Source organism: Schistocerca cancellata, chromosome 2 (genome assembly GCF_023864275.1).
Source record: "Schistocerca cancellata isolate TAMUIC-IGC-003103 chromosome 2, iqSchCanc2.1, whole genome shotgun sequence".
NCBI lineage: Eukaryota > Metazoa > Arthropoda > Insecta > Orthoptera > Acrididae > Schistocerca > Schistocerca cancellata.
In genome coordinates this window covers 75,236,892-75,249,122 of record NC_064627.1, presented here as the reverse complement: position 1 = coordinate 75,249,122, position 12,231 = coordinate 75,236,892, and the positions used below count along the sequence as shown (strand labels likewise).

Below are 12,231 nucleotides of genomic sequence, written 5' to 3'. Positions count from 1 at the left end.
GCCTAGAATGCTGCACTCCTACTGGCTGCAGCATTAGCCACATGGTTCAACTTCATTGAATCTAGGACTTGGAATCAATTTTCACCAATGCCACACCAACCTGGACTTGGAATCAATTAGTTAAAATCTCTACCACAATCCTCAACCCAGCACCACACCCCCTTACCAATCCATGTTGGCGGGCTAACGTGTACTAACCTGTACTAACGTGTACTAACATGCACAGCACAGGACTTCATCCAAGATGGTGGGGCGAAATGGCGGGAAAACAGATCAGAACATGTCTTTATTTTGCAGACAGTATCTCCACCACGAGGTTTACTGTCCAACTGACACAGTACACATTACTGCCATCAGATCATACTGTCATCCCTCCTATGACCTAATCCCAGATTGTGGTCTGTAGGTGCGACAATTATGCTAAAATTACTCAGGCTGCGCTAGGCTGCTGGGGAGAGTAAGGAAGGAGTCCATTCTATTTACTTTCGGACATTTTCTTTAGAGATCTAATATATTTATCACATTGAGGCAAAACACTCTCCATCTTATCCTTGCGCTCACAATACACACTCTACAGTCATGCAATCAACTCATAATTCACGCAGGTAATTTAATTACAGACATTCATACTCCTCCTAAATAATTCAGCACAGTTATGTCTACGCACGCTCAATACTTGTAAACTGTTCAAATAACTCATAGCACAGCCTACAGACCTGCTCATGAAATAATGCAATCAATGCACACAAGCACCCTCCACCACACCCTGTCCACAGCCCCAACCACGTGGCGCAGCCATCAGCTGTCAAACCAAGCACAGGCCCCACGCCAGACTCCTGTAAGCGACCACATCTGATTCATACTTCATTTCTGATAAATTCCTACCCATATATGTGTTCACCTACACACAAATCCTGACGTGATCGGGCAGGAGCACAACCGCGAGCTGCAGCCGAATGCAGGCGAAAGTTGTATGCAGGCGCCGTTAATGACCAGGGGCTTATTTACAAAGCACGCACTCCAAGCAGAGCCACGCACGTTGGACGTTCCTCACTACCCTCACGCTAACTGCGGTCTGACGAAGACGCTGCAGAAGTCCATTCCACAATAGCACATCCTGCCTTCTCCTTAGTGATTCTAACGGACCATACATCACGTTTGACTTATACTCAATTCACATTGCTAGCTAAAATAATAACCAACTCTAACTCTAGTAAATTCCTTGCCCCCCCCCCCAGGAACACCTTGATATCAAGTACACAGCACTAGCCTCCTGATAGCTAACGCACAATAATGTCCAATGCAGTCTTCCTTGAGGACCTACCCCATCATGTTATACCAATCCTGCTCTCAACATATGCAAATGGTCGCACAGCTATGTAGAGGCTCCCATATCCCAGCACAAACGATGGAGCATTCTTATTTGCTCTAATCCAGTTTACTCGCCGAATTACTGATGCCACCAGTATTGAAGCACGATCCACCTATTCTTTCTCATGTTTTCAGCCATTATATTACACAGAACGCTAAATTGCATTGATAGTGAAACCCCATTATCAAGTACATACCAGACTCACAAGAATATTGGAAGCCAGGAACACATTTACCACTGTAACTAAAATTAAATATTACTATTCCTGATACAGTTTGACATCAATCAATGTACACATAATCTCTCCTCTTGACGACTGTACTTCAGTATTTATAGCAAATATAATTTTCCACTTAAAAATTCTCCCTCATACTCTCATCGTTATCAAACTGCACAATCTATATATCCTTCATCATAGGATACACACTCATCGTCTCTAGTCATTACCATAAGATAAAAAATAACTATCTTTACAATGCAATATATACACAGTTTACACAATGTAAGCCACAGTAACTTTACAATATATACACATTTTAGACAAACACTGCAGTTATCTTTTATATCTGTACAGTACCTGAAAAAATTTCTTTTTACAGATCATGAAATACATACCAGACTCGCAAGAATATTGGAGCGTGAAACCGATCACCATCCCAGCAATATATCACCGAGTACCTTGTCGATCTAGTAAACATACAGTTCACATCGCACATAATACAAAATCACTCCTTTTACATCAGCGAACCGAAGTCACTCTCAGACGTGTTCTACAAATTAGCGATCGTTTCACCTCTACACGGCTGGCCGCAGTGACCGAGTGGTTTTAGGCGCTTCAGTCTGGAACCGTGCGACCGCTACGGTCGCAGGTTCGAATCCTGCCTCGGGCATGGATGTATGTGATGTCCTTAGGTTAGTTAGGTTTAAGTAGTTCTAAGTTCTAGGGGACTGATGACCTCATATGTTAAGTCTCATAGTGCTCAGAGCCATTTGAACTATTTTCACCTCGACACAAACATGATACTGTCTCTGCTTCCGTGCCTGCTCGCTTTTCTGTGCACATCTCCAGACTTGAGAATTACAAGAACACACGTATTTTCGCCATAATATTATCTCATTATCGAAGTACACAGCACTAGCCTCACGATAGCTAACGCAACATAATTCCCGACATATAGAGTCGAAAACATTTCTCTACAAACACGAAACTTTAGCTACGTGGAACGTCCTCTAGACCACTGACTAACTGGAAACAAACATATGAAAAATCATATTTGCAACCGCGAGTACCGATCTCGCTGATCTAACATACTCCAAATCATCCATATAATTTACAAGCCCATGCCTAGAGAATAGGGAAACGTGGCTTCCACATGCCAGATGCACACACCACAATCGATCTTCTCTCAACTAAATAAAGGCGCTAAATGTGTAGAAGCAGTCAACCAAACAATTTACATGGTGGGGAATAACAACGGTTCAGTGCAAACGCACTTCCATACACAATCTTCTCAAATTTGCACTTGATGACAAAAGCCGCCCAATACATACTACACATTAGTTCGCTATTCGGTCGTCTAGAGGACGGCAAAGTTAACTCAGATACATTCGTACAGTCCAACAGGCCTCTGCATTTGGACGGATGCTGCTGTTAACAGGAAACGTGAATCATTACCACCACGGTCTTTGCATACACGGGGTCAACAGAAGCGTCCGATCTTACCCGTCGGCTTTGACCCGTGACGTAAGCGTGTTGTGGTGTGTGACGTCATTACGGCGCGGAGTTTGATTTGCACACGCAAATTGAATACTTAATGTTTTCTTGTTTAAGAAATTAGTTACCCACAATGAACTAAATATTCATAGTTTTGTCCAGTTTTCCAACCACTTATTTAGAAAAAATTTATTTCTGATTTTGCAGGTTGTCCAAAATTTTTCTTCAGACTTAAGAGTGGGAGCATGGATATCCGATTTTTCAGATATCCTTTCTCAGTGGAAAATGGAAGTCACCTGGAATGTATTCTTGGCCCAAAGTACTACAAAGAAAAGAAAGAGGTTCCTGTTCCAGATCATCTGGTTTGTAACATCATGCTATGTTTCATCTGCCTAGTTTTAGACCCTGTTAACCGATAGCTTATAGTACAAACTAAGAAAAGTATGCATACCATCAGCATTTATTATCTTGCATTATTAGGTTGCAAGAGTTAAGATTGCAATTATGCTGGAAGCTGATTTTTGTGGGTAGTCCTATTATTAAATATTGTCTGTTATAAAATAATCTTTTTTCTATATAATGGATGAAATCAATGTGTACTACAAAACAAACAAATATTCTTAAGATGTCACCACAATACAGTGATATTTTTGACTTGCTCTTATCACTGTCAATATATTGTGCTTAATTAAATGTACCATATTTCAAAACAGGTGAATTAACAATATTAAACACTGGTAATTAACAACAACGTTTGCATCATTAAGGGATTGTGGGATATCGATGTTGCGATCTCGTGATAACAATATATATTGAACTGGTGAATGTCGCAGCGTGGGAAACTGGTCAATTTCATTACCACAACCTTTATTGAGGTTTCACATTTGCTGGCTTCACCAGCTCACAACCAAACTGTTGCCTCCCAACCGAACCTAAACCTTGAGCTGCGCTACAGATCAGTCTGTCACCACATTTGAGCCTTTTTCATTTACGTAATACGTTCAAGGTCTAATGTTTATATCCGGTTCCGTGGCAGTCACTACATCGATATCCCATAATCCCTTAATGATTCAAGTGTTGTTGTTAATTAGGCTACCTAAACACTTTTGTAATTTGCATAGAAATTTAAATAGGCTACTCAACTGTGTAATTACTTCAGTAATCTAGGTAATTTTGAAGAATTCATGCGTGGGGCTACATATCAATAATTCAGCCAATGTCGCAGATTGTTTTTAATTTTTAAGGAGAGGGAACAAAAATTTTTCATGGGAGAAGTTAGGATGTAAGTGGAGAGTACCCTACCTTCTGTGATTTTTAAAAAATTGAAAACACTGATGATAAAGTGTGACCTTGGCAAGAGTATCAGTATGTAGCCCTGTGCATGGATTCTTCAAAATTACTGTAATATATAGGTCTTGTTTTAGCTAACATCTCTTACAAAAGTTTATTACCGTTTTCTTTATTTGATAATATGCTGACTCACATTATGGCATTATTTTTTCCTGTTAAGTTGTAGCTGGTTAAATCTAGTCTCAAGTTAATGTTTAGGCCTGTTGGTTAAATATAAGGAATCATATGTTCTGTCTAGACACCCCTTTAGTAAATATGGCCCTGGCTTCTTTAAGCCTGTGGATTTCCTCCACAGTGGAAAAGTAGTTGTGTGTTTATTTAGTCTGTCTTTGCCTTGTGTTGGATGCGTTGCTGAAATACTCTTATGAATCTGATAATTTGAGATCCAAGCTAATGTACTTTTGTGGTTGATTTTGGTAGAGCTTCACTTTGAGATGTTCTCTTAGTTCACAGCAGATGCTGGCCTGTGTGGTTAACTTTTGAGTGAGGTCAACCAAAAGTTGGGATTCCGCCCAAGTGCATTGATTAATGGTGTAACTGTCACTTAATGTCATGATGATGCAGAGCTTTTGAGCTGGATTATGTTTGTAGCTGGCATGTTACAGTATTTGATGGTGCACACTTGTTGGATGTTTTTCAGAGTTGCTTACGTATTTTATTAGTCATTTGATGGTGTAGTTGAGTGTGTCATAGCCGTGTAGCATTTGTATATGTGGTCTAATAAATGGCCATAATGTGGAAGTGCAACTTACTTTTTGATCCACCCTCGTATATATAAAAATTGGTGATTATGCCAGATTTTAAGAATTTCTTGGGTTTTCTTGATAGTGTTTGGTAATGTTGGATTGTGGGTGGTAGGTACTACAGGTATTGCTTTAGCATAATTGATTCTGTTAACTTTTTGATATTAGTTATGTGATTGAGTTTTGGTTTGTTGATCTTTGGAGTTCATTTTAGATAGGATAAGTAAAGGTTTTAATAACTGACATAACAATGTCTGTGTTGGTGTTTGGTGCTGTGGACTTCATTTTAGATGCAATAAAAGTAAAGTAAAATTTGTAATATCTGGTTTTGGAGTTGGATTTGGGTTCATGGTATCAAGAGATTCACTTGAGCCATACACAGTTGAAGTAAGGGTATCGTGTCATCTTGGTGACACCACAGGTCAAAGTGGGTGGAATGATTTTAGGTAATACCTTAGTGCTAGCCAAAATGTTAGTGGCCGTACTCCTTAATTGTATTGTGGAAGCAATGCATTGCAAGCTAACTATTCTGCATGAATGTTCTATGCTAAACCTGTTTTAATACCTTCCATGATTAGCAGCAGTCTGTTTGAGTAGGCTTTTTTGTACCTTTGAGTTGCTGTTTTTATTGGTTTCATCAAGGAGGCAAGTGTAGATTCATCCTTAGTTGTTACGCTGGAGTCAATTACATTTTTGCCAATTAACTTAAAATTCTTTTTGTGTAGTTTTATTCACACAGTTTGTAGCTAAGTCCTAGACCAGTCATTTCTAAATGTGTAGATGGTTTTTTCGTTTGTTTACACTGGAACATTTATTTTTGATAGCACTGTAAGGAGGAAGAAACATTTAAGCCACATTTATCAGAATCAATAAAATGTTGTTTTTTAATTAATTTTTGTTTTTTACTTAAAGGCTGACCATATGAACCCCAGGAAGAGACTCTGTGTTATGGACACAAAGAAAAGTGGTTGCCCAGCTACATTCTCTGTTAAATGTATCCGGGTATATCCTGGATACTCAATTGAGTCAGAGGGGGCTCATCCTACTATTAAGAAAAAGGTGAGTTTAAACTTTAACATACTTGAATATATTTTTTTAATCAGTGGTTGTCTACATTCAGTATGAGACCATTAGTACTTATCTGCTATAATTAAGTCTATTGTGTTATAGGTTTTGGAAAGCTTGAGAGGGGCTTTGGTGTCCCCAAATCAGCCCACAAGCTTTCTTAGATTTCATGTGGTTGCTTCACCAGTAGGCTCACACACACAGTACAGAAAGAGTCAAAGTTACTGCAGAAATACACTCTATGCTAGCAAATGAAATAGGAAATGTTGTTAAAGAAGGAAGAAGATCGGTAACGGTAATCAAATTACATCTTGACAATTTTGTCAAGACAAATTTCAGTGCAACCACCATGTCAGATCGTGACAATGTAATGTTTTATCCCTCAGATAAAACGATTTATAATCATATGTATAATGCTATATTGAAAATGAAAAAGACAACAATTGATCAGGATGCTCTGCAGATGAAAGTTAGTGAGTGGAAGAAAGAGTTGTCAGGTGGCAATATCTATTTTAGACCTTGTGCAGAGGTAGATGGAGAGATACAGCCACTACTCTTTTGCTACCATACTGCGTGGCAAGTGGAATTATTAAGAAAGTATCGGACAGTATGCTTGCTTGATGCGACATATAAAACCACTAAGTATGACATTCCATTGTTTTTCATAACAGTGAAAGCAAATGTGTGCTATTCAGTTGTAGTTTTTTTTTTTTTTTTTTTTTTTTTTTTTTTTTTTTTTTTTTTTTTTTTTTTTTTTTTTTGTTCAGGTAGAAGACACACAATCCATTTGTGAAGCATTAAATATTTTCAAGGAGTGGAACGTGGACATGAGTCCTGCATACTGGGTAACTGATTTCTCAGAATCCGAGATAAATGCTATTCAGGCAGTATTTCCCTGCTCTAAAGTGTATCTATGTTCATTTCACAGGGAACAAGCTTGGAACAGATGGTTATGTAAACATGTGAAAGAACAAGAAGACAGAGAGATAATTGTTAATCAGTGGAGAAGAGTTGCAGCATCGTCCTCCTTGCAACAGTACAAAGATAATTTAGAAACATGAAAAATCATCATGTTTTTGAAGAGAAGGAGTCTACATTAAAATAATTTGAGAAACAATAGGTTCCGGTGCATCGTAGATGGGTGAAAGCTTTTGAGCACAAAGGCATGTTTGCCAATATAAACACAACAAATGGTGCTGAAGCAATGAATAGGTTGGTGAAATATTCACACCTTCGACAAGGTACAGATACAACATTAACAGGTGTTATTACAGTTTTAGTCCATAGTATCTCCCTAGCCTCATTGAAAAGTATTGTGAATTAAATTCTGCCATTAAGTCATACAATAAGATGATCCCTGTATTCCTGCATAGGAAGACACCAGACTTCACAAGGCATGTAATGAAGCAATATGAATTAGTGGAAGTTGATTTTAGTGCAGAATCGGTAACAATGGTAACTACGGGATTGTTTCATGTAAAATGTGCAGGAAACAAAGGCTCTCATTACACGGTAAACTTCGAAAAACCTGATTGCTCTTGTCCAGATTTCCAAAAGTTCAAGTATCCTTGCAAGCACTTCTGTGCCATTTTCCATTTCTCAGAATGGGGATTTCACAAATTGAATTTCAGTTATAGGACTAGTCCGTTGATTTGCTTGGATGAAACATATGGGTTTGGCTCGTGAAGCAGTTGCAGTACAGAAACCAGCATTGAAACAAATGACTTGCAGGATACCAGCCAAAGTCATGAAACAAATGAACAGCACATTCCTGAAACATCAAATGGTAATTCAGCAGTGCATCAACGGGCAAGAGAAGTGTGTAAGAATTTAATAAATCTGACATACAATTGCAGTAATGAAACAGCTAATAAAATGATTGAACACCTGACAACCTTGCAACATGATGTAGAGTCATCAAACCCTACAGACAATGGCCTTCCATTAGCAGTGGCATCAACTTAAAAGTGACAGAAATATACTTGTGCACTCTGAAAAGCCAACAGAATGTGAGGCACCGAATGGTCGCCCATCCAAGTGCTGTCCACACCCAGTGGTGCATAACTTCAGTGATATGAGGGGAACCGGTGTATCCACTCGGCCAAGGCTGTTGGCTTTGCTTTAAACATAATAAATCTTTTGGCATTATTATAATGTAGATTTGGCATGAGCCTTGTGTTAAAAGATTAAACTGTAGAGGGTACTTTTTTTTCCTATTATACGGATTTTACTGATGATCATTTATTACAACTTTCATTGTTAGCAGTAGGTGTAAGTATTCAGAGTGCATTCCACTTACTGTAATCTGTGCAGAGCTGTTCAATAAGGTACAAAGAACCACAAACTGGAGTGCAAAGTGTCTGAATGTTCTGTGATGCTTCTACTTCAGAACACACCAATATGGAGCTATATGATAACGTGAGTAAATTCAATTACACACACAGTATGTGAAAAATCGTTTGAATTGTCTGTCACTGGCAAAAGAATTGCAAGCAAATTGTACATAGATATTGATGTTGCATGTTGACTAGGTGTAACAGAGTAAATGCAGCTTTAAAAATATTTACCTCAATTTTGTGTATAAGTAGTTACTGTTGATGTTATTTGCAAATACTTCCAGCCTATTGTGATCTGGCAGCTTTAGTGAGTAAAATTGTGGCATTAAAGATAGCCTATATCGTAACATGTTCGCTGTAGCTGACGCTTGAAAGTTTTCACACACATCTCTACCTCAGTGCTTGCATTGTTGCTGTTGTATTGTTTGTATGCTGCTTAAGCAACTGTTTTTAACTAATCTAATTGAAATCTCTGTATTGTTACAGGTATGGAGTTAATGAAGAATCCACAGGGCTTTAATCAATAGAAAAAGTGCTAAAGTGACTGGAAACATATAAATGTTATAATTATCAACAGAAATGAAACTTTTTTTAACTTATTGAGAAGCAGACCAGATCATATACCCCCTCTTGATCTTTCAGGAATGTGCTGCTTCTTTTGTGATTTCTGCTGGTATCCTGTAAGCCATGTGTTGCAGTGCTAGATTTTGTACTGTAACTGCTTTACGTGCCAATTTGTGAAATCCCCATTCTGAGAAATGGAAAATGGCACAGAAGTTCTTGCATGGATAGTTGAACTTTCGATAATCTGAATGAGATCAGGTTTTTCAAAGTTTACCATACAATGAGTCTTCAGTTCCTGCACATTTTACATGAAACAATCCTGTAGTTACCATCATTACTGATACTGCACTAAAATCAACAGAATTTAATTTAAAATGCTTTTCGATAAGACCTGGGAGGTAACTATGGACTAAAACTGTAATAAAACCTGTTAATGTTACATTTGTACTTTGCTGAAGGTGTGAGTATTTCACCAACCTGTTCATTTCTTCAGCACCATTTGTTGTGCTTATACTGGCAAACATGTCTGTGTACTTAAAAGCTTTTACCCATCTATAATGCCCTGGATCCCACAGTTTTTCAAAGTAATGTAATACAGACTCCTTCCCTTCAAAAACACTATGAATTCTCGTTTTTCCTAAATTAACTGCCCTCCACAGTTTAACAATTATGTCTTTCTTGTTGTTTCGCATGTTTTCATAACCACATCCTTCAAGCCAGCCAGCCCCCCCCCCCCCCCCTCCCCCAGGGGGCCTGCAGCACTTTTGTGGGCACATGTGTGGTGTCCTTTTATCTATTAAACTAACCAACCTCCTTGTGAAATAAACATAGATACACTTTAAAGCAGGGAAGTACTCTCTGAGTTGCATTTATGTCGAACTCTGAGAAATTGGTAACCCAGTATGCAGGATTTATGTCTGTATTCTATTCCTTGTAAACATATTTAGTGCTTTACAAAATTATCTTGTGTCTTCTACCTGAAGATAAAAATCCTACCTCTAAATAGCACGCTTTTGCTTTCACTGTTATAAAGAACAGTGGAATGCCCTACTTTGTGGCTTCGTCACATCAAGCAGGCATACTGTTCCATACTTAGTAGTTCAATTTGCCATCTATTCTGGTAGCACAAGAGGAGTAGCTGTACCTCTCCATCTACATCTGCACAAGGTTGGAAATAGTCACCTGTTAATTCTCTTCCACTCATTGATCTAATTTTGCAGAGCATTGTAATCATTTGTAGTTCTTTTAGTTGCTTGTTATACAGGAATAAAAATGGTCCAAGGAGTAAGACATGTAGTTTTAATGTGATCTGGTCTGACTTTTTCAGCCATGGATTTGCTTTGCAGATCTAAAAAAGAATTGTACATGCTGAGGAAGGAATTATGTTAGTATTAAGACACTGTGAAAGCTCAATTGTTATCAAATTGGTGTTGTTATAGGACATGGGTGACAATGAAAATCAGTGGCTGCCTACAGCCTAATCCAATGACTTGTCATTGCGTTACTGAAAACTCTAAAAGAAAAGTGAAGTACCAAACATGCAAAACATCTTCAGTTCTTTTTCGCTGTACTCCATAAAACATGAGTTCGTTTATTCCATGCAAAAATCAAATAATTAACAAACATGTGGGTGAGACTGTTCAAATGTGCTGTGATAACCAGTGTAGACTGTGTTCATTTGTCTGCTGTTTGTTCTGGTATGACACTCTTATCATTAACTGTTCCTTTCAGCCATGTGATTGCTTTGTGCACACCTTTTTATGCTATTTTCCTTGAAATGCATCTGTAGCATCACACTTTTACACGATTGTTATGTTATACAGAAGTAAGCAATATAGTTATATGTTGAAGGGCTTTGTGCTCTTTATCGAAATGTGTTGCCTTGTGCTGGGTAATATGCTGAACTGCTCAATAATTGTTGAAATGCCTGGACATGTAATTATCATTGTTACTGTGTTCAGATGTATTGTCACATACAATTAAGGAGAAACTGAATAAAAAATAAAGATTTCTCTAATTGTGGAATTTAGATTTATTTTGTGTGTGTGTGTGTGTGTGTGTGTGTGTGTGTGTGTGTGTGTGTGTGTGTGTGTATAGCTTGAATCCAAATTTTCCTTTTTACCCCCCACCCCTCTCTTTGTAGAAGATTCCAATAGAAACTCAGCCCATTCTTATAACAACAGGCAGATCAGAAATTGTTTATAGGGGGGTGAAAAATCTTAACTTTCAGAAAGAGGTGTTGTGAATAAATATTACAGTAGGTGTATATCTCTTTCAAAAGAAATGAAAGGATTGGGTTAATACACCTTATTCAACTGCAACCAAGCAGTTTGTGTTGTTCTAAATTTTGCAGCATTTTTACTTTTCTTGCTCTTAAAGTTCCTCGAATATTCAGGGTGTTACAAAAAGGTACAGCCAAACTTTCAGGAAACATTCCTCACACACAAATAAAGAAAAGATTTTATGTGGACATGTGTCCGGAAACACTTAATTTCCATGTTAGAGCTCATTTTAGTTTCGTTCTTCCACCTACGCTCAATGGAGCACGTCGTCATGATTTCATACGGGATACTCTACCTGTGCTGCTAGAACATGTGCCTTTACAAGTATGACACAACATGTGGTTCATGCACAATGGAGCTCCTGCACATTTCAGTCAAAGTGTTTGTACGCTTCTCAATGACAGATTTGGTGACCGATGGATTGGTAGAGGCGGACCAATTCCATGGCCTCCACGTTCTCCTGACCTCAACCCTCTTGACTTTCATTTATGGGGGCATTTGAAACTCTTGTCTACGCAACCCTGGTGCCAAATGTAGAGACTCCTCGTGGTCGTATTGTGGACGGCTGTGATACAATACGCCATTCTCCAGGGCTGCATCGGGGATTCCATGTGACGGAGGGTGGATGCATGTATCCTCGCTAACGGAGGACATTTTGAACATTTCCTGTAACAAAGTGTTTGACGTCGCGCTGGTATGTTCTGTTGCTGTGTGTTTCCATTCCATGATTAATGTGATTTGAAGAGAAGTAATAAAATGAGCTCTAACATGGAAAGTTAGTGTTTCCGGACACATGTCCACATAA

The 12,231-nt window shown here is 38.4% G+C and overlaps 1 protein-coding gene across 2 annotated transcripts; it reads left to right on the top strand.

The window, feature by feature from the left end:
- The first annotated feature begins 3,299 nt into the window (after positions 1-3,299).
- Positions 3,300-11,155, top strand: LOC126161350 (uncharacterized). 2 transcript variants are annotated; one of them, XM_049917118.1, is made up of 3 exons: positions 3,300-3,448; positions 6,092-6,238; positions 9,067-11,155. In XM_049917118.1, the coding sequence occupies exons 1-3, from the start codon at positions 3,332-3,334 to the stop codon at positions 9,076-9,078; spliced, it is 276 nt and encodes a 91-aa protein (XP_049773075.1). In that variant the 5' UTR covers positions 3,300-3,331; the 3' UTR covers positions 9,079-11,155. The 2 variants fall into 2 exon arrangements, with proteins under 2 accessions (XP_049773075.1, XP_049773074.1); XM_049917117.1 differs by lacking the exon at positions 9,067-11,155 and adding an exon at positions 6,350-6,949.
- The last annotated feature ends 1,076 nt before the right edge of the window (positions 11,156-12,231 follow it).